Source organism: Ptychodera flava, chromosome 12 (assembly GCF_041260155.1).
Source record: "Ptychodera flava strain L36383 chromosome 12, AS_Pfla_20210202, whole genome shotgun sequence".
Classification (NCBI taxonomy): domain Eukaryota; kingdom Metazoa; phylum Hemichordata; class Enteropneusta; family Ptychoderidae; genus Ptychodera; species Ptychodera flava.
The window spans coordinates 40,157,396-40,179,694 of NC_091939.1; the positions used below are offsets into that span (position 1 = coordinate 40,157,396).

At 34.7% G+C, this 22,299-nt stretch overlaps 1 protein-coding gene across 1 annotated transcript in view; it reads left to right on the forward strand.

Moving 5' to 3' along the window:
* The window catches only part of LOC139145865 (ankyrin repeat domain-containing protein 13D-like), a 40,541-nt gene extending 18,242 nt beyond the window's left edge, over window positions 1-22,299 (forward strand). Inside the window, exons 3-12 of the mRNA XM_070717283.1 lie at window positions 1,963-2,087; window positions 4,418-4,463; window positions 9,570-9,713; window positions 10,235-10,421; window positions 12,447-12,595; window positions 14,117-14,187; window positions 14,852-15,140; window positions 15,689-15,993; window positions 17,416-17,489; window positions 17,925-22,299. Of these exons, the coding sequence (XP_070573384.1) occupies window positions 1,963-2,087; window positions 4,418-4,463; window positions 9,570-9,713; window positions 10,235-10,421; window positions 12,447-12,595; window positions 14,117-14,187; window positions 14,852-15,140; window positions 15,689-15,993; window positions 17,416-17,489; window positions 17,925-18,201 (1,667 nt within the window). The 3' untranslated portion in view covers window positions 18,202-22,299. The remainder of the gene's footprint in view (window positions 1-1,962; window positions 2,088-4,417; window positions 4,464-9,569; window positions 9,714-10,234; window positions 10,422-12,446; window positions 12,596-14,116; window positions 14,188-14,851; window positions 15,141-15,688; window positions 15,994-17,415; window positions 17,490-17,924) is intronic.

Sequence of the window (22,299 nt, forward strand, 5' to 3'; positions counted from 1 at the left end):
GATAAGATGGCAAACTTAAAGTGTGAGGTGGTAAACTTGACGTGTGAGTTGGCAAACTAAATGTACTGAGGTGGCAAACTTGAAGTGTGAGTTGTCAAACTAAATGTACTGAGGTGGGCAAACTTAAAGTGTGAGGTGGCAAACTTGAAGTGTGAGTTGTCAAACTAAATGTACTGAGGTGGCAAACTTAAAGTGTGAGGTGGTAAACTTGACGTGTGAGTTGGCAAACTAAATGTACTGAGGTGGCAAACTTGAAGTGTGAGGTGGCAAACTTGAAGTAGTGAGGTTTCAAAGCTTAAGAGCAGAGGTGGCAGGTGATTGTGTGCCTGTAAACTTGGTGCAATGATGAAAAGAATTGTAGTATCAGTCATTAAGAATTATCAAAACAGAATTTCCAAATGATTAGCCTGAGAAAGTATAATGTTTATTATATTACAGCTTGTCAATACCAGTGAATTTTGTGATGTCACCCCCAGATCATTACTGATAATGTATTTGATTATCCAGTTTTGTGGCCCCATACCCCCCAGTATGTTTTCTACATCTACAAATTCACTGACATTGCGAAATTTTAAAACACTAGCAATAATGTACCCCCTCCCGTCACACAATCGAGCAAACTTTTCACTCCATATTGTACTCGGCTTCACCTCGTACATTATGCCATGCAAAGTTTACTTTCGTCCATTATGGTCTGGAAAGGGGTTCATTATTGCTTAGATATGACATGTTATAATTCCTTATGTATGTTGTCATCTCATCATGACGACATCTCATGAACTCTTGATTTCAAATGCCGATTGTGAAACAATTTTAATCCAGAACAAAATTTATGAGGAATGACTATATGTAGTAACTGTATATGTTAGAGCTGGGTAATATTTTTAGCATTACAGTGTAAACAAATTTATGATGAAGAGTATCTTTGAAAGAGGCAAATTATTTTAAACAGTAAATATTCATCAGTTTTTCTGCCAGCAATCTGGAGCATATCAATGTAGATGGTTGTCTGTCTGAAAGCTGTCATTATTCAGTTTTTCCATCTTCCTTATTGTATTTTGAAGCCATTGAAAACTGCTCTGATCTTAGAGCCTTGGGAAAATGATGATGTACTGGTCACAAAGGATGGTAAACAGAATTCAATAATACCCCAAAACTTATCATCATCAAATTGATATAGATTAAAAATACAGAAGATAGGATGAAACATTTATATTGGTCATAGTATCAGGTCAAATATTTAAAAATAGGCAGTTTTTCCTTTAACATGGCTTTTGGAAATATGGTTTGGATGTAGAGAATATTTTCTGTTGCTTTAGGTTGTCAATGAGACTTTGCATGAGATGCACACTTTGGTTAAGTTGCTTCCTTTTCTCAGGACTTGTAGAAAAAGTCTGTAGAGTTTACAAATTTTAAATAGGCTATGAAAATGTTTGTTTTACCAGAGGAAAAACTTAGTTTGTTTCAAATGCATTTTGATGTTTTACTTCTGTTGTTATTTATGTCATTGCTTTCATTATTTTTATTTCCAACCTTAGTTTAAGCACGGTCCCTCCATAGATCTACATGGCAGGGCTGTGTGTTACCGGCATTTTATAATATGGCCTCCCCCAACATATGTGGTGGGAGGTCGTATAACGCCGGCAACACACAGCTTTGCCATGTAGAGCTACGTCCCTCCACAAATTAAGCGATGTTGCAGATGCTTCAACAATGAAATTTTGGTGAACAGTCCTTAATTAAACAACGTACTGTGTATTTGATGTGATTCTCAGATCATTTGATAGTCAAATGATTTAAATGTATGGTTTTCATCTCTGACATGTTCAGCCAAACAATGATGTATTGTATCATCACTAATCAAGTACCTTGCAACTCTACCAGTATGTGTATTATTCAATGTGACCTCTGCAATGACCCTTCCCATTGTGTATTCCTGATGGAGAATTTCCCGGTGTTTAGTCTTACAGGAAGCTATCAGCACAGGAGATCCAGAGTTGGTCCAGGTGGTGCTACAACACAGAGATTATCAGAGAGCGTCTGCTAGGGTTGCTGGTATTCCTGAACTACTTGAAAAATTAAGAGCGGTAAGTTCTCTCAATGTTACTTTTGATGTAAAAGGTATCAAGATGAAAATATAGATTTCAGAAAGTTGAAATAGTATTTAGAATAGAGCAGGGGATTCAGATATTATGATTATGAGGTAGGACATAACCTTTGTGGCTAGAAACAAATGTACCAAAGATTTTTACATTACAACAGAAAGAATTCAATAGACACGGTCTTTATTGATAGAAATTGAAATGGACAATAATAAAAAATTGAATCTTAAGATAATGACATGTCAATCTGGTGTGTGTATTCTTCTAAAGTACCGGTACATACACAAGGAACTGCTTGCTGTGAACAGATAAATACAGAAATGTATTGGTTGTTTTCATCAGAAATGAGATACAGAGAAATTTCACACTTGGAAACAGATTTTAAAATGAATATGCATCCTTTGCGGCATCCTATTGAAATCCATGGGCAGAATCAGAGGCTGGCTTTTGTATCTGACCTTTTGAATGCTAGAGGTACACATGTACCAGTATGATACAGTCTGTGCTCATAAAGAATATTGAGGCAGTTTCATTAAAACAAGAAAATCTGTGTAGTATACTTGAAATAGTTTGTTCTGGAAAGGACTGGACTGACTGTTAGTATTTTGGGGGTAGAGAGGGAGAAATTCACGGCTGACTCGCAGCGTGTTTGCAAGGTTATATCTGATTGGTCGATTGTCACTATTCACAGCAACTTAGGGAGTTTATTTGTATTATTTCATTATAACGGTATGATTCTGCCAACCAATTGGATAACAGCTTCGAAATCGCTGCGAGTCGGCCCGAAATTCACCACTATGGATAAATTTGTGGAAATTGAATTATGTAAAATAACAATTATTTAAAAGGTCAAAAATAAAATATTTATAAAATGTTTGTTTAATAAATGTTCATGACAGCATAACCGTGAATGGTAGTGACTATACATTCAGTGCTGTGTCGCATGGCAGTATCTTAGTTGATATATCACTTGGAAGATTAAATGTGACAATAACATGCATGGTGCTTGTTGGGAAATGTTGCAATCCTATTATCTTATTAAATTGAACTAGCTAAGGAGTTTGCATAGCTTTGTCATCTGTGCAGTTCATACACAGCCAGCGTGCATTGCTCAGAAAGATCCATCATTGCATGAAGTACTGGTACATGGTACAATTTTCAACTCCACATATTTGTCTGTGAAAGAGAAATTGTTGTGAAGTGTGTAAGATGTAAATAACCAAGTTGACAAGTTGTCATTTTCACTGAACGTTGAAACAAACAGCCGTCATGGTCAGGAATAGGAAATATCATTTACCTGTGATTACTGTGTATTCATTGGCACCAGTAATTGCAAGTCAACATTTCCATAAAGTGTAATTTGAGATTATTAATGAAGTGTATATAATGAGTTCAACTATGCTGATTTGTTAATGACTTCAAGTAATGATTGATGTTTCTGAAAAAGACCAAATATTTACCAATCTCAAAGAAGTCTGTGATTATGAAACATAAATGGACAATCTAAACTGTCTTGTGTCATGATGATTATTTTCAAGCTGATTATTTGTCACAGATAATTATATCAGAAACTTTGCTACATTTCTGTTATATTACTTATTCGCAAGTTTCATTTGAACATAGTGCATTTCAATGAGAAAATGGAACAACATCTATGCAGTCATGGTGTCCAGCTGATGATGACTCACCCCAGGGACAGAAATTGCAGCTTCTTTTTTTATTTGCCCACTTCAACGGAATAATTTACAACACTTGAATTTATCAAGTGACTGATATTAAAGCTGACCGTGAACCAAATTTTGCAAGTGTTGATCATATTGGCTCATTATACCGGTACATGTATACTTCTAGTATACAAGAAATATGATATGCATTTTACATGTGTTCTGGTTGTACTGGATACTACAACAGCAGTCGTCCATCATGCAAACCATACATTGTATACTGTTTAGCCAAGGCTTAGATTCCTAAAAAGTTAGATAACATATACTAAAGGTGAGGTACTGTAAGCTGTCATCCTTTGTAACCAACCCCTCAGTCTCCCCTTTTGGACACTTGCATCACTTCCAACTACTAAATTACCAAATTGTAAATTCCTGATACACCCTCTCCCTCACCGCTGATGAATGGATGAATTTAAGCAAATGCAACTAGAAACTGGGTTAACTTCCCCCGAGAGGAAACGTCCATGTCAGTCTTTAATTGAAAGAAATGAGACTACCAGTGTGGATGTCTTTACACATCTAGAACTCATTACTAAATCTTGATATATGTTACTGATTTTTGATATGTTATTTCACCGTCTTTTCACCCAGGCACCTGATTTTTATGTTGAAATGAAATGGGAATTTACAAGCTGGGGTGAGTACCAATGATTATATTCAAGAATATACTGTAGTGTAATCCACTGCTAGTAGTGAAATGAAATAAATGACAAAATATGCTCAAAAAATAAACTGAATTCATACAACAAAATAACTATTACAAATAGTCATGAAATATGGAAATGCAGAATTTTCAAATACAAGGCATGGATTTATTCTTATTCTCCAATTTACCATACTATTTGTCTGTGAGATCAGCTGTATCAATCATTTAGGATATCTACACACAGTACACATAGCCAGCAGCTAGTCTCAGTCAACTCCCTAATCCCACATTGGCAGAAAAGGTATTATCCTGTATTTAAGAAGTTTTGCCTTAGCATTTTGCTGTTTACATAATCCACAGTAATCATAAAATATTCTTAACTCTATACTACGGTACTCACAGCTGTGATGACTCTGTGTGCTGTTCATGTTTAGCAAGCCAAAGAACATATCAAGCGTCTGCACTGTATTTGAATGTATTAATTTGACAGAGTATTTTATCCAGATGCTCACAATTTTGATCCCAATGCTAACTCACAATTGTGGTGCCATAGCTGTACTTTACGTATTGCCGTAATATCATACAGAAGAATATGAATGACAATTTCATACCAAATACTGTATTTTCTATGATCTGAATTTATTTGAATCAATTTATCAACTCTACTTCACTTTTCTTTATCGTAAATCTCAATCTGTGTGCCATACGGGAAAAAATTGAAAAATGATAAGATTTTGAGTGTTATACCCAGGCAAAATAGTTAAATGGTCTATTTTCTTAGAACTCTAAAATGATTTTCAGCAACCTTTTCTGTTTCATATTAAAACCAGTTGTATTTGAATTCAGTAATCTGGTTCATGCAGTTGGCTGTAAAAAAAACATGTAATACTGTCAATGTAGATATGACACCAGCAAAACTTTACTAATTTGGCTTGAGTTGGAAAAGCTAAAGCTATGAGATTGGAAAGCTTAACCCTTTCACCACCATGGTTTGTCCCAAATCCATTGTTTTCTATGGTAAAGTTGGACTGTATACAGGGAACTGGGGGTGAAAGGCTTAAATGACAGTGATTATTGGTGAAAACCTGAATTTTCACATCTCAATTCTGTTTTGTCTACATAAAATTTTCAGTCACATTTAGTGTTTCAGTGTTACTGTATTTGCTGTGTGTCTTGTAACATCATATAGATATAAAGCAACCATAGAACAACATTAGACACAACAGTATGGTCGTATAGTTACAGTGACATCAACAATGCTTCATTCTCAAATCTGGTTTATTGATAGCAATGAAAAATGTATCTGTCATGATGAGAGTGCTGGTGCTTAAAAAACAAATGGAAAAATATTGTAAATGAAAGAAATTTCTCCTTTTTGTGAATCTCTTAGATTTTGCGTATTGTACACATGACAGATCTGTATGCTGGGACAATAAAGGGAACAGGACCAAGAAAGCTTAAAAAAAAACCGCATTGTTGTGAACAAAGAAAAGATGTTAGCCATCCATTGTAATGAGTTTAATTTTGATTTCATCACACATACCTTGTAACTTCAAATGCTTTCAATTCTTTACATGATTCAATTTTCATGACAACATCGACAGCATTGTAAATTTCAACATTGTATTTGATAAATTATGAACATGAAAAATGAAATTTAACAGGTACAGAACCTTTTATTTCTCAATGAAACCTACTTGTCCAATAACATGAGCTATTTATCGTATCTGCATAAGTGAGCCAGTTTTCTTTTCCCAGGTTCTTTGAAATGCAGTGTCTTTTGTTAGGTGCATATTTGCCCCTAGGGGTTGCCATGGAAGCACGTTTTCTGTTATGAGCTAACAATAAAGGTGTGCCAAAAATTTCAGAATGGCATTTAAACGGTGTTTTTTGATTATGATTTTTCTCAGGAATGTTTTGTTTCAACAAAGATAAAAAGTGCAAAGGTGCTTCCTTTCTAAAAATCATTGTTTTTCTGCCACTAATCACACTGATATGAATAAACATTTTAATTTGTTATTTAAAAATGGGAGACCTTGATTAAAACACGGTGTTATGACCCACATAAGGACTGCCATAATCCTCATTCTATTAAAGTAGGGCAATAAATTTAATAATATCTTGCGACTTGAATCATCCATGCTGCAATACAACAAAAAATATGGATTTTTTTTACTTTGGTTGGCGATGAGATGGAGGAAAAATAGCATGATGTATTTTGAACTTACTTGAAAAGGAATAACAAGTAATATCGGTACATTGAATTTTTTTTGTCAACATTACTCTAATTTTTCACACATAGATAATATACTGAATGATTATTGTCGGAGCATTGTTTTGAAATAGAAAGAGGAAAATATGATGATAATGATATCGTCGTAATGTACCAAGTTATTTTTGTGTAAAAGCTAGGTGAGAACTGTGCTTTTTTCACCAAACAGTTTGCTATGTTTTAGTTACTACATGTAGGATCACAACATATAGTATAAACCAAAATGATTGATAATAACTTGTCGAAAATAATTGTGATCAACGTTATCATCATCATCGATATCATCATCATCTTAATCAATAACATCATCATCATGGTTTTGTCATCATCGTCATTATCATCATCATAATCATCATTGGAATAATTATCATCATTATAGTTTTTGTCATCGTCGGCATTATTACTATTATCATCACTTTTATCATCATCACTTTTTCATAATGTTGATTTCTTGAAAAGGAAGGTCATTTTAAAGAAATTTTATCGTACTGAGATGATATTACTGTAATTATGGTTTATCTGTTCAATTCAGTCTAATGGTCTGTAAAGTTTGAATCATTCGTAATTCAGTATAACAGCATCAAATATAGCATCTGCCAAGACAAAAATAAAACAAGTTGAAATAAAATGATTGGTGCTCAGTGTTCAAATTCTTCAGAAAAGGAAGACATCTCAGTTGTAGCTTCAAGAAATCAGAATGAACTCAAAGATGTCAGTGAAATTAATTGCATTATGACTCATGCATGAAACATTTGCCAGCAAGCCATCCTGGTTACAGTTCTTGTTATCCTTGAGGTGAATGGAGATAAAAAAGTCATTGAGAAAAGATGACTTAGTTTTTGCAATAACTGCTATCGGCTTACAGTTCATGGATACAGCTAATTTCTTAATAATCTATGCATTGTATATGTCAGGCATAATACTTCAATATTTTGCAAATAGCCTCAGTGTTTGAAACTGAGAGACTTTGTTTTGATGTGACTCAGTGGATGTTGCACATAAATTATCTGTGGTTGGCCTTGATATGAGAGGTTTACTAAATATAGCACTATCATGGTGAGTCATAGTGATCCTTCCATTGATGATGGTTCAGAGCTGTTTTCAGTCAGATATAACTGATATTTTACACTGAGAATATGTACCATGTATCTGGTGTCATAGAAATCACTGTTAAAATGAAAACGGGAATATATTTACTTATCCTCTTATTTGTCTGTCTTCTAAACGGGAAATTAAATTTTTTGATTAAATTCAACTGAAGCATAGAGGGTAAAAGCTTCCACTGTCTATGGCTGAACATTTGAAGGGGAAGGCTGTGGATGGTGAAACCTGACAAAGAATTTAATGATGTATAGGTGTACACAGCTTGGTTCTATACCCAGAATGCATCATGGCAGAGTATGATTTGATGAGGACTCCAGGGTTCTAGGAGCATAAGCATAGGCTGGGTGGTGTTGTGTGGCTTAGGAACCATGCGTATTGGAACTGAAGAGGGTTAGAATTGATTTGATAGGGACTAGGTAAAGCAATGACAGATCTCAGTCAGCAGGTTTTTGTGTTTAAACAGCTTTGGAGTAAATTTTGTTTATTCAGCAACAGTAATCATTCCTGACCATCAGTTTCTGGTTGTACAGGACTTCATTTCCCCATTACTGTATTGATGTGCTTTTAGTTTTATTTTTGACAATATCATTGAATTAATGTGATTTCAATGATAAGTTGTAATCTTGCATGACAATTTTGATACACCGCAATATTACATGACAGTTTGATACACCACAGTATCACATAACAATTTTACACACCCCTGTATCACATGATACTTTAGTAATTATTTTGACAGCTATGCAAACCATACTTCTGTAACTCATGTTACTGGCTAATTTAGCACATCTATAAATCATGGATAAGATCAGCTAATGTATACCAGTATATTGCATTGGAATTCAAGCAGAAAGATATCAGAGTATATATTGATAATATCAAGACCACATGGTATACAGCTTACCCTTGTAACTTGTGACATGAAAATGTTTTGTGTCAAGAGGTACAATATGCGAAGTTAAGTTATGCTGGGATATTTTATTACAGAAAATTATCATTATTCTTAATGATTCAAATTGTTATTAAATGGTTGCAAGGTACAATGTGCAGCAACCATGAAAATGTGGATTTTTTGTGAATTTATTCAGAAATGAATACAAAGTTTTGTAAGTGGGTGCATACATATGCACAGTGGACTACAGACCATGTCATGTCATAGAAATGAAATATGTATAGGAAGGTATAAAAATGTTTCAGCCACTCCAAATGTTGTTGAAAACTTGTCAGATTTTCAGAGGTTGTATGTGAGCTAGCCTTTCCTATCCCTTAGTATGGAATTTGTGGTTGTTTTGATGTTATACTTCAGTTTGGAATATCCTGTTGACAGTGTTAGCAAGTGTTCACTTTGCAATTTCATGTTTTAATTTCCGCCAAATCTCAAAAAAAGATCTACCAAAACTTTTGAAGCACGTTAATTTGAATACAGTTAGAGATACTAGGAAGTATGTAGAGAGCCGCATAAATTCAAGAAACTTGCAAGCACGCAATGGTAGTCTTCAGAATCACCCTAAAATAATCTGAAATTGTGTCTTTCTTCAAAATTTTGACAAATATTTCATCATCATTTCATTATAATCTTTGTCAGGAACAGTTTCAAAGTTCAAGACTGTAAAAAGTGCCATCGAGAAGATTTTAATAAAAGATGCTCTTTTGTAAAATCTGTTACTAGTTGCACCAGTAGGAAGCTAAATGTGTTTGTTTGTTTGTTTCTGTGTCCACAGTTCCTCTTGTGTCCAGGATGTGCCCCAGTGATGTATACAGGGTTTATAAAAGTGGTGCTAATGTAAGAGTTGATACCACGCTGCTAGGTTTTGATCAGATGACATGGCAGCGTGGTAACAGGAGTTATATTTTCAAAGGGGAAGGTGAGTCACCGTAAACTTATTGTCAACTGTTCGTGTAGAATTCTGTTGAATTTCTAATTTAGAATTTCCATGGAATGTTTTCTGAGCCTCTTAAATATTACAGAATTTTTCCATCCCATGATTCATAATATCTGCAATATCATCAATGTTATTTCTTGTAGTATATTAATAATGATGAATTTTTGAAAAGGAATATACAACGAAATGGTTGAGATTTGATTTATCAATATGTAACAAATCTATAGTTTCACTGAATATTTTACATTGCTCAAGGGAAATGCACACTTATGATTTATGGTAAGCAATGCCAATCAAGAATTAGCCATCCAAAGAGGAATAGAATGAGCCGGAACAGTCTCTGACGGTAGGTAGCTGTGCAAAATGTAAGTGAAAATTGCCAAGTCTGTATATTGTATCCACCACAAATGCAAATATGGTGTCCAGCAAAATCTTGTTTTAGTACAGTAAGTAGGTTTGACTCGGAATATTTTATTCACATTAAAATTTCATTTTGTGCTTAGATGGTGAAAACACAGCATCATTTATGGAAGTAGACCATGATAGGTGTCAAGTGTTTGTGGAGAAATTACAGCTACGTCCAGATTTTGACTTGACCCTGATGATGCCACGTGAATCCACAGTAGCTTCTAGACTGACAGCACCTGTAGTGTGCACTTACATTGATACCGGCAAAATTGCATTCACCAGGTAAGTCTTGTAGAATTATCTCTCTGTGATACAAGTGTTTCTGATCATTGGTATGTTCTCTTCATCATGTAGTTTTCACTCAGTAGCAGATTTCCCAGGTAAAATCTTTTGCTCAGAGATGATTTTCAGGTTTAGTAATTCCCAACTTTTTAATCTCCAATTTTTGTGTAATTAAACCTCTTTCAATTGCCAGGTTACAACATTCATTATTAAAAAATGGTTTAGAAGCAGTTTTGCACCCAGACTGCAATTTTATGTCTTTTGTCTGATATTTTGAGAGTTTTACTGCATTTTTGTTGCAACGGTTCACAGCTATTGCACCTAGATAACCTATGAACACATGCTGCAATAGGTGTATGTCATGTATTTGCTGTCAAGATGTTTATGTCATGCAATTTATTGAAAGCTTAAAGACAGAAATAGCTCAAACTTTATCAAAATAATAATCATAATCATCATAATCTTTATTTCTTATATAGCACATTACATACTTTAAATATTCCAATGGGCTTTACATTAAATAAAGTGAAAAATGACATCAATAAAAAATGTACAATAAAAGTAACAACGTATAAAAATCATGGAATGGTTAAATAGATCAGAATATAAAACTCATGTTTAAAATGACTTAAAAAGGTAAATTTTTAACCCAACTTTAAAAATTATTGAGTGACTTAAGTGCAGGAATGTGTGACGGTAAAGAATTGCACAAATTGAAAAGCAGCCTATCCCCATAGTAAGCTGTGTGATCAATGAACTGATGTAACTTAATTTCCCCATTAGAGTATGATCATAAGGTGTGAATGGTACAACATCTAATCAAGAGTGCACCAAGATACAATGGTACGCGACTACAGAGAACTTTGAAAATAATACAAAGAATTTTAAATTTGATTTATTGTTGAACAACAGCCAATGAAGATCATATGCAATGTTACATACAGAGTAATGGTTGGGCAAACTCTGTAGCCCCAGCAATGTTAAATTGAAAGAATTTACTCAGTTGAAGTCAGGTTACCTTCTGTAATATTATCAAGACTTTATCATGTTCATTCAGTGAGTGTTATCCCTGTCATGCTATTTTATCACTAAAAGTTTAAGCAATGTTGCAGGTATGATGAACAAGGGTATGGGCCTATGGCTGTGGTGACAGTGCTTGCACCATGCTGTGCATTTGACCTCAAAATGTTTCATTCTCAAATGTGCTGGATTAATCATCATTTTCTATAAATTGAATACATCTCACAAGCTCATTTGTTTCGAAAGTTTGTTGTTCCATGAAATTTTAGAATGATCCTAAATTGTAATGTTATAAGACACAAGTTTGTTAGCTTTTTGATGAGTATGAATCAATCAATAAGAAATGTGCAAGTCTTCACAGACTACGATATATTTACTGAATTAACCATGTCATTATCTATCAAATACGTCAAAAAGCACCTCAGAGTCATTAATTTTGGATAAAAGTTGACATGTGCATTAGATAATAGGACATCTAAATGAGTTCTTCATAAATGAACAAATAAATTGGCATTTATGTAGGATAAATATGACATTTTTATAGTTTTCAACTTTAACGAAGTATGTTCATTTAGAAATTCTGTTTGAAGATAGTCAAAGAACTCTTCATGATGCAAATGAAGTACTCTTTCAATTGCAGTAGACTTTGGTTATAGTTTCCATCTTGATGTATTTTTTCAGTAACTCTAGCTTTCTATTTCATTCATGACATGATGTCTCTGTGCTTAATATTGTATGGCATAGCAACTATTGCTTCTCTTCAAAGTGTTGTCTGTAAATTTCCAGACACATTACAACTGTCATTAGATGTACATGTACAAGAACAGCTCTTCATGTCTGAAAACTCTACCACAACCGGAAAAAAATCCTGACATCTTAGATAAAATGCAGCATTCTCAGTAATAGTAATTGTAATAGAAGTGGTAATAGTGTGAAAACAGTGCAGTGATGATTATGAACAGGTAAATTCTTTTTTTTCAATTGTTTGTAATCTTCGTTTTTCAGAAATAAAAGTGGCATCTGGGGATGGAGAAGTGACAAAGTGGAAAGTGTAAATGGGTATGAGTGTAAGGTATTCGGTGCCTCCAATGTGGAATTGGTTACTAAGCAACGACTGGAACATCTAACTGAAGAAGACAAAGAAAGAACAAAAGGTAACACTGCTGTGTGAGAAATGGAAAGTGTTTTGTGAACGAGTCAGAACTAATCTTTGTTTTTCTGTATTGATCTACAAATTCTGGATGTTTGACACAAATTTGTTTTGTCACCTGTCCCATCCAAGATTTGAATTGCAACAAAATAGTATTCAGTCATGCAAATTGTATTACTGAATATTGTTCAAGTATGCAAATTCAATCTTAATGATGAATATTCATACATCAGTCATCTAGAACTCGATAACCTTCAGAACTGACATCCATTTCTCAGAGATTTTAACTGAAAGTAGTTTTTGTCAAAGTGCCACACTGGACTTGCAGTAACTGAACAGGAATTTGAGGTCTTGATGCAGGGGCTCAACAGTGATCCATAGTAGCATTAGCTACTCAAAGTTCTACTTCAAGAAAATCAGCCGATACTGTAAATTCACAGCAGGTATATTACTTCTCACCAGTGAAAATATTGCAACATTGAATATGGACAGTTGTAGCATTTACAATGTACAGACTCTCTGGTGATTTTCAAATGCAGAAATTGTTTCTGTGTTGTCACGCAACTGTTACTAGTATATTGTACTTTGTGAGTTATCCTCAAATGAAGTGTCTGTAATGACTGCAGCTCGTACTGTTCTGCATTATTGTGTGATAGAGGTAATCCCAATTCTCCATCGGACAACATAAATTGCTGTAGCAAATCAAATAATGTTGATTGTACCGTTTTATTGATGCCAAGTTAAGCTAGTCACTGATTGAATGATGAATGGCTAGTTGATCACAAGAACCCATTTAGCAATGCATTTATCTGATGGCCGACTCAATAAAGAGACATAATCCCCAATTTGTACTACATGCCAATTTTTGCACTCTCAGGAAACAACCATACACATTTTAACTCCGTTGCTTTCCTGATGTAATGCAGGAAATGCATCATTGGATCAGGAAGGAAACTATTTGTCACTAAAACACTTCAGAATATCTGTGTCTCTCTTTAAATTCATCTCAAAACCATTGTATGATTTCACTTGATTTGTATGGAATGTAAAATACTCGGTTGAAGAGAGCAAAGAGGATTGCAGGTGATGTGAAATGAGAACAAAGGATAGCTACTTGTATGTCAGATCACAAACTGAGATACCTGTTGACAGCTTTGATGAATATTCATAAAGATTGGACATGTAATGACAGGATTTTGAAGAAATTGATTTATTTGTACTAACCTGCTGTCTCTTACATATTAATTTGAATTCCATGACTGTGGAAATCCATGTACATTCTCAGTACTGACCCAGTTTACTTCATGTGCCAGCAGGTTGACTCCTGTTACTATGGTTACACTCATGATTTAATGATAGTTTGAGATGATGGATGACTTGTAGATCTATCTAGTCAGTCCCAAAGAAGGCATTAGGAGGCTAGCAGAGTGAGAAAAAGCACAGAAAATGATTACTTTTTTGACCAGAGTCGTTTCTGTGCATTAAAATGGCTGACAGGGTAATCTACTGTTTTCCCAATGCACAGATACTTTCAAGAACCACAATCCACTGCAATCGTTTCTTGGTATGGCTGAGCAACACCAAGCTGCGTCTGCGGTAAGTTTTTATGTTATCACCATCAGTACTTTAACTGATGGTTGCCAATTCAATGTGGGCAACATATCAATTATTCAACTTGATTTGATTGTAGATAGCATGAGTTACAGACTTCAGTCCTGATTACAATTGTCTACATACAGCCATGCCACGGTCACTCCACAAACAATTTGTCAAAGAAGTATGTCAGATTATGTAAATGACCTGGATACGTGAGACTCATACATGGTGACTCATTTTAGCAAAGTAGTGGTATTTTTAGAACAAGGCAGAAATTAGATGCAAACTGAAAATGGAAGGTTACAGTGCTTGGCTGTTGTAATACCATTCACTGACTTCCATCAGTGTTGGGTTAAAAGTGTACCCACAGCTGTTTGCAATACTGTCTGTGCTATTGAAACAGAATTATGTAAGTGAAATTATGAATATATGAAGATTGATGAAGAATAAATTTATTATCAGAAAGCAGTAGGAATCCTGGTGATATTTGCAATGGTTAGTTTGTTTTACACCTATGAACTAATTACCAATAATAAAATACATGATAACTATGGGTATTAGCTAGTAAGCTTTATTTTTTTCAAACAGACAATGGGTTGCTTTTTCAATTGGTCATCATTAAACATACACACTTCAGTCCTGACCTCTTTGCTTAACCTTGCAGGGTAACGTATCCAAAAGTTCTGACCCAACCAACCCCACTGCCATCAAACCAGAGGAGTACTTCAACCCTGATTTTGAACTTGGTGATAGAGACATAGGACGCCCCAAAGAAGTCAGTACCAAGGTACAGAAGTTCAAGGCCAATCTCTGGTTGTGTGAGGCACATCCCCTCTCTCTACAAGAACAAGTTCTACCAATTATTGACTTAATGGCTATAAGTAACGCTCACTTTGCTAAATTAAGGGACTTTATAACATTGCAATTACCGGCTGGGTTTCCGGTGAAAATAGGTAAGTATCATTTTATCCAAAATTCTTTAATGAGACAACACAGGTATCAATAAAGATGATGACATCACTATGTAGAGCTCAGAGAGATCATTTCATGCATTAAGCTTTGTTCTAGTTATAGAATAAACTCAAGTCCAGATCTCAATTTGTCCTGATTAAACAGCTGTTGATTCAAAGTCACCTTTTAGTCACACTTTTTTCAGGCAAATAAGTTTTGCGCCAGGGGTTAAAAATGGTAATACTTAAATGTTCACATCCTGGGATGGAAATTTTTCCATCTTAACTTTATTTATCAAAACTTTCCTTACAAAGCGTAAAGTTTAAGTGATTAAACACAGGAAATGGTGAAAAGGTCTTAAGGTTCTTGATATTTGTGCTATATTTTGAGTCAAAATGTTCACATTTCACTTTCTTATGAGATCCGACTATGCTGTAGAAAACAATAGAGTGACAATTGGTTTTCATATACAGTTGTATATCTTGTAAATTAAAAAGATTTCAAGGAGGATTTTAGTTTGATTTTTAGCATTTTCTGTCTTTATCTCCAGAAATTCCGCTGTTTCATATTCTCAATGCACGAATTACATTTGGCAACTTAAATGCAAGTAATGAGTCAGTTGTTGGAGTGATCAGCCTACATGAGAATGGTTCAGAAAGCAATGGTGAGACAACGTCAGAAGCAACACTACCACGCATTCTCTGTGCTGTGGATGCATCCTGCTTTGAACCACCAGCAAGTTATGATCGTCTTGGTGACGGATATCGGGAACCAATCATGCGTGATGAGGATGATGATTTGTTGCAGTTTGCAATTCAACAGAGTCTACTTGATGCCGGTACAGAGGATGATCAGGTGATGCAGCTACTCTGTTTGTGTTAGTGTCTGTGTATTTGTATCAAATGGTTGTGTTTATGAGTGCTCGTATTGTAGCACCTGTATTTGTAAGCGTCATGCTTGTGTTTATGTTCTGATATCACATACTGGTATGCACACTAGATGTTTCCCATGAGCCATCATTCATTTGCAGTATGCATACTTGATGTATCCCATGATGCATTCTGAGGTGTACTCTGGAAACTGGATACCTACACGTACTATGATCCATTTTGATCTCTGCTACACATGCCCGATAGATCCATGATTCATTCTGATTTGTACTAGGCACACTGGATATATCCCATGATCCATTCTGATTTGTATTAGGTACACTGGATATATCCCATGATTCATTCTGATTTGTACTAGGCACACTGGATATATCCCATGATCCATTCTGATTTGTATTAGGCACACTGGATATATCCCATGATTCATTCTGATTTGTACTAGGCACACTTGATATATCCCATGATCCATTCTGATTTGTACTAGGCACACTTGATATATCCCATGATCCATTCTGATTTGTATTAGGCACACTGGATATATCCCATGATCCATTCTGATTTGTATTAGGTACACTAGATATAGCCCATGCCATGATCCACCAGATTTACACTGTGCATACTGATTGCATGTATCCCATGACCCACTCTGATTTGTTTTGTCAGTAATTCCTCAATTGAGTCTAGTATGTCTTTCGTGTGTCGACAAATTTATAGATTAGTTTTGGAAATTTTGAAAACATACTTAAGCACACAATTCTTCTCAATTCCTATTTGAAGACAGGAGATAGCATTTTTGTAGCATTTGCAATATTGTTAGACCATGACTTTCATGGTTATACTCATAATTTGAAACTCCTTATGTAATATCAAAATGTTCTGATATTAGATATAATTAAATAGTTGTTAAAATGTTTCACATTTATTTTTAATATGTAGAATAGAAAAATTATTTGACTAGCAATCTTTAATGGAACAAATCAAGGAGAATTGTGGGTAATTCTTAGTATCAGATACTACTGTCTGTGTACGTGCCTTCATGGATCAAGGAGAAGATTACCAAAGTGTAGACAAGTTCTGTTGTATTCATTAGTAAAATTGGACTTCTGTAAAACATAATTTGCATCTCGTTACAAAGGACGAAGTGACCATGACCTTACCTATCCAAGAATGATGACAGAGGGTTTGCAATATCAAACCATTTGAAGCTGAATGACAGAGTCAAACAATTTTATGAGGAGAAGTAGAATCTGACCATTGGCAAGATTTTTCCAAATAGTTCAAGAGTGTTGTAGTGTTTTTGTGCTGCTAATTTATCAAGAGGTGTTTCATCAAAAATTTGATACCTTTAAACGTTAGCTAAATTTTGCCCATTATTATTTGTCAATAGGTTACAGTCTGGGAAGCCTTAAATAACAGTCGACCAGGAACTGCAAGAGCTCATGAAGACAGGATGTTACAAAGGTGAGAAAGTATTACACAATTACTGTCTGTAGAAATAGCTTTGCTTTTTCATGCATTCAGCTATGCAAGCCTGTAATTAGCAGGTTTTGATACTGACTGTGTGCAGAGCTTTGCCACTACAAGACTTGATATCTAAGACTTCTAATCTGTCTTTTAAGATGGAGAGAATTGGAATTTCAACTTATTACTTTTTTATGTGGTGTACAGACAAAGATGTATCGTCCTGTTTGCTTGCCAGCACCGTACACTGAGAATGCCATAGGCAACACCTAATTGACATTTCAATAACAATGTTTGGTTTTATGAAGTATCCAGCCTTCTGTATAACGCATTGCAAAAAAAATTCTGTTTGTGCATACCGGTAGTCTGTGTATGATTCATAAGTTCTGTAAATACTCTGATCATGTGACATGAAGGTGTATTTTCTTTGATCAGGGCAATCCAAGAAAGCTTACGACTGTCACAGGAACCTGGTGACCGAGACGTGACTGGCAATAGTGGTGATGGTTCAGCTATTCCAGTCATGGCCCAGAGACCACTACCCACTCCACCAACACAGAGTATGGGAGCACGGACCACCAATGAGTTAGAAGACCAACTGAAACTGGCCATTGAACTGTCAGAGAAGGAACAAAAAGAGGAAGAAAAGAGAAGACAACAAGAAGAAGAAGAGCTTCAACGAATTCTACAGCTATCACTGACTGAAAAATAATGTATTCTGCTAAAAAGTAATATTACTGGCACCTGCATATCGGCATGGCAACTGATGTACATTTTCTTTTATCTAATAATGAATGTTGTCAAACTGAATTACTGTTTTCTCCGGAAGGGCATCAACGTGTTAGCATTATATAACGGTGAAACCCAAGACTTTGAGGTTTAACGTATGATTCCTGGGTTGTTGTTGTATGAACTGATGACAAGAATCAATTTGTGTTAAATCAACAGTTCATAAATGCCACACTAGTTCCATCAGGGTTACTTCAGGTAATAATGGCTTGTTTTTGCAATGAAATAAGTGCCACTCACCTAAAGACCAAAAATACAAAAATGGTGATGTTGTCCTCATCTATTAAATGAACAACTTGTATGTGGTGTTTTCGCTGCATATGATTGGCTGTGGTTAAAAAGGAGGTCAAAAGAAATTTCTGAAGTGACTGGGGTATAATCCCTGCTGTAGCAATGTCTAGCATATGAAATGTTTCTGACATTTCAGTTGCACCAAATTTTGTTGAATTGTAAAACTTTTGGAATTTTCTCAATGTCAAATATTATGGTCAAAGTAAACCCATGCAGACATATTAGTTAAACGCACAACCAATTGCATCACTGCAAATTAGCAATATTAGGCATGTTTTCTACAGTTTATTGCCACTAAAAGTTGTTGGAAATCACCCAAAGTTTGGTTCTCAGATCACAATTACAAGCATTGCAAGGAGTAAATCTGACTTTCAGTTGTCGGTTACATCATCGAGTGGATAATCATTGCAGGTTACTTAAATGACAGACGCCATTCAGTGAATTATGATGTGACGTGTATAAATGAAAATAAGTCAGTCAATTGTCATTAACCAATTAAATAACAACTGTCAATTATTTATAAAATGGCAGTGGTTGATGAAAACTGATAATGAGGTTGATGAAATGATTGAGCTATTTAATAACAACTCATTCACACTCAGTCAGTCAAAGTTTCTGTCATTGAGTGATAATCTGACATATTGTCAAAGAATCTGTCAAAATTCAACCACAAAGTGCTTGTCTATCATTAGTTTTTGTGACTTGAACCTGAAAGGAGCATGTAGGAACTTATCCAATGAGTAAAAATAAGTCCATCAATTATTCAATACAGCTGTCAGATAAACAATGACAGATTTCCTGCACTTTCATTTATATTTTGGAATGACAAGACTACAAGTCACTTATTTACAAAATCATCACCACTGCTGTCAAATTGTAAAATATAGTGGCTTGTAGTCACTCTTGAAGAAATTTAAAGCTTTTAAAAAAATTCAAAGTGGAAAAAATTAGCCTTCAGCAAGAGTAGATAAAAAGCAGGTGTCGATAATTAATTCAAGAAATGATAAATGCCAATGCAAATAAGATAGAGGTAATATATGTAAATCTCTGATTAATGAATTGACAGCCATTAGAAATTTTTGATGGAAGTAGCATTTCATTTGATCATGAATGACATCATGTTTTTGTCCTCTTTATCTTACCCGCACATCATCAAACATTGGTTCAATCCCAGAATTTTCTATTGTTAAATAGGCCCTTGTTATATCAAATTAAGATAATATAGTTTATCGAAAAATAGTTGAAGGTGGAAAGTCAGTGACAATTTTCATTTACCCTACGTTGATTTCAAAGACAGCATTTATTGTGAATATATTAGTGATTCTCATGCCAGTAGGTCAAGCTTTGTAAGTGCAATACTGATATTTAGTGTTTATCTTTGTCCTGTTAATATAGTGTGGATATTAGCTTAGAATTTTATGACATATTTTTAGTAAGTGTACAACATTTCAATTGTTTTATTGATTTACAGGAGTGAATTTAAGCATATGTTAGTGTGACCATTGGTATTAATTATGAAAAATTGTTCAAAATGTTATACAGCTCAGCTCAAATGTAAATTTATTGTGATTGCTTCTGAAGGCAAGTTGATTTTTGTACATTTTTAAAATAATAATCAAGTGTCATTCTGCACATCATTGGAGTGGCTATTGTTGTCTTAAATATGTTGTTCATTTTTGAATAATCTTTAGTGATATCATTGACTGCTCATAATCTTCATTATAGGTTTTGACTCGTCGCAACAACAACAGGTCAATAAATCGTTCATACTTGGCAAAGTAAAAAGGTGAATGTGGCTCGCACAGTCTCAACACCTCGACAACAATTGTATACAGCCGCCATAGTGACAGACCTCACACAGAAGATTAAATGAAAAGTTGCAATCAATTGAGTGATCATTTTACAATATCTTGGTTGATGAACTCTGTTTCAGTGTCTTGTTCTCACAGTGCCTCCGTTGAGTGAAGAAAGACCAATATTTAAGAAATGTCATCGTTCTCTTTATGTGATTTAATGTGTTTGATTTGTGGTTTTGTACTTCTCATTTTAATATGGATTGCTTTGTTGATGGCTACTTTCATCACATTTTCAGAGTAGCCTCAACAAGTTACAATCCGTTAATTGTTTCAGGTAGAGCCAATCAATGACAGTTATCAGTGAAGTATTGACTATAAGTGATGTCATTGTAGTGTCATTGAATTGCTGTATCAAATGCAAGTACCTTCTAATCAACTCACTGTTCATCAGCTGACCAGTGACACACTGCCTCTCTTCTGGCTTCTTTAAGCTCAGTAAGTAAATACTTCTATCAACACTATAGAAATCACTCCTTTCATTTAGCACTATTGTTGAATGCAAAGTGGCGGTGAAATCATTTACAGACTCAGTTCCTGTACTCATTATTCCAATACTTTCTTTAGTCATCAAACTTCTTTACCATTAATTTGCCTCACTACTAGTGATCACCAAAACTCAGCATTTAATTTGTTTTTGGATTATGTTCTCAGTTTAAAAGATGTTTGTCATTTATTTATTGTTAAAGTACTGTTGTGATTTACCATCAATGACTACATGGAGTACTCAATGACTGTGTACATGGAGTATTGTCACTTATCAATGACTGTGTACATGGAGTACTGTCACTTATCAATGACTGTGTACATGGAGTACTGTCACTTACTCAGTTACTGATTAGTTTTACTCATAACTACTGAGTGACTGCCTGTTGTCATGGAGTCAGCGGAAACACAGCCTGTTATCATTGATGACATTCCATTACAATCATCAATTATTGTTAATTTTTGTCTTCTTACGGCCAGGTTTTACATAAAGAAACATTGTTTTGAGACGTAAGTAACATCACTGTTTATTAAAAAGCAATCAAAAGATCATTTCAGCCCTCTGTTTGGTTTAATCCCGTCAGTGTTATGATCGGGCAAGACCATTCTACAGGGACAAGGGTAGGATGACATTACTTAAGAACGACATTACTGAGTTCTCGCCACTAAATCATTTTCTGAAAAACTTTACAGCCACTTTTAATAGCGTTTAGTCTGATTTTAAATCACATGATATTGTACCTTATTGTATTGTAATGAACTGAATTGTACAAAGGTGTGTCAAGATTCATTTACTTTTGAAATAATTATAAAATTTCCATAATGCGCATACTGTGTTTGCCAGCTGTTGATAATTCTATGTATGTATGTTGTCACACATAATCTTTACATGAACCATTCTTTGTATGTGTATGAAAAATTGGATGTATTTGTGTATTAAAGTCTATACATTTTTAATCTGTCAGTTCATTTGAAAACCCACAATAGATGTGTCTTTTGTAACCTTTTGACAGCATTGTTCTGTTTATGCTGTTGCATGTATATTACTCAGCCCAGATGGACCTTGTCAAACCAATTACTTTGCTGTACCAGTGACGCAATTTACAGACCAGGTGTCAGTGTTGTAAGATGAGCGCTGAAAGCTTTGTGTTAGTTTCCTCTATGTAGTATGGTCCCATCTGCAGCTTGTGCGTCAATAACATTGTACATGCAAGTGTTCAAACTAGAAAGTAGCAATAGAACATTGATATTATAATAGGCAAGTGAAGTAGATAGCTATGATTTGTAGATAGAAATGTACTTCGCTCAAGAGACTGGTACGTTTAGAAACAACTTTTCATGAACTTTCCCCACCATAAAACCTAACTGCAATAAAATTCAAAGAACTCAAA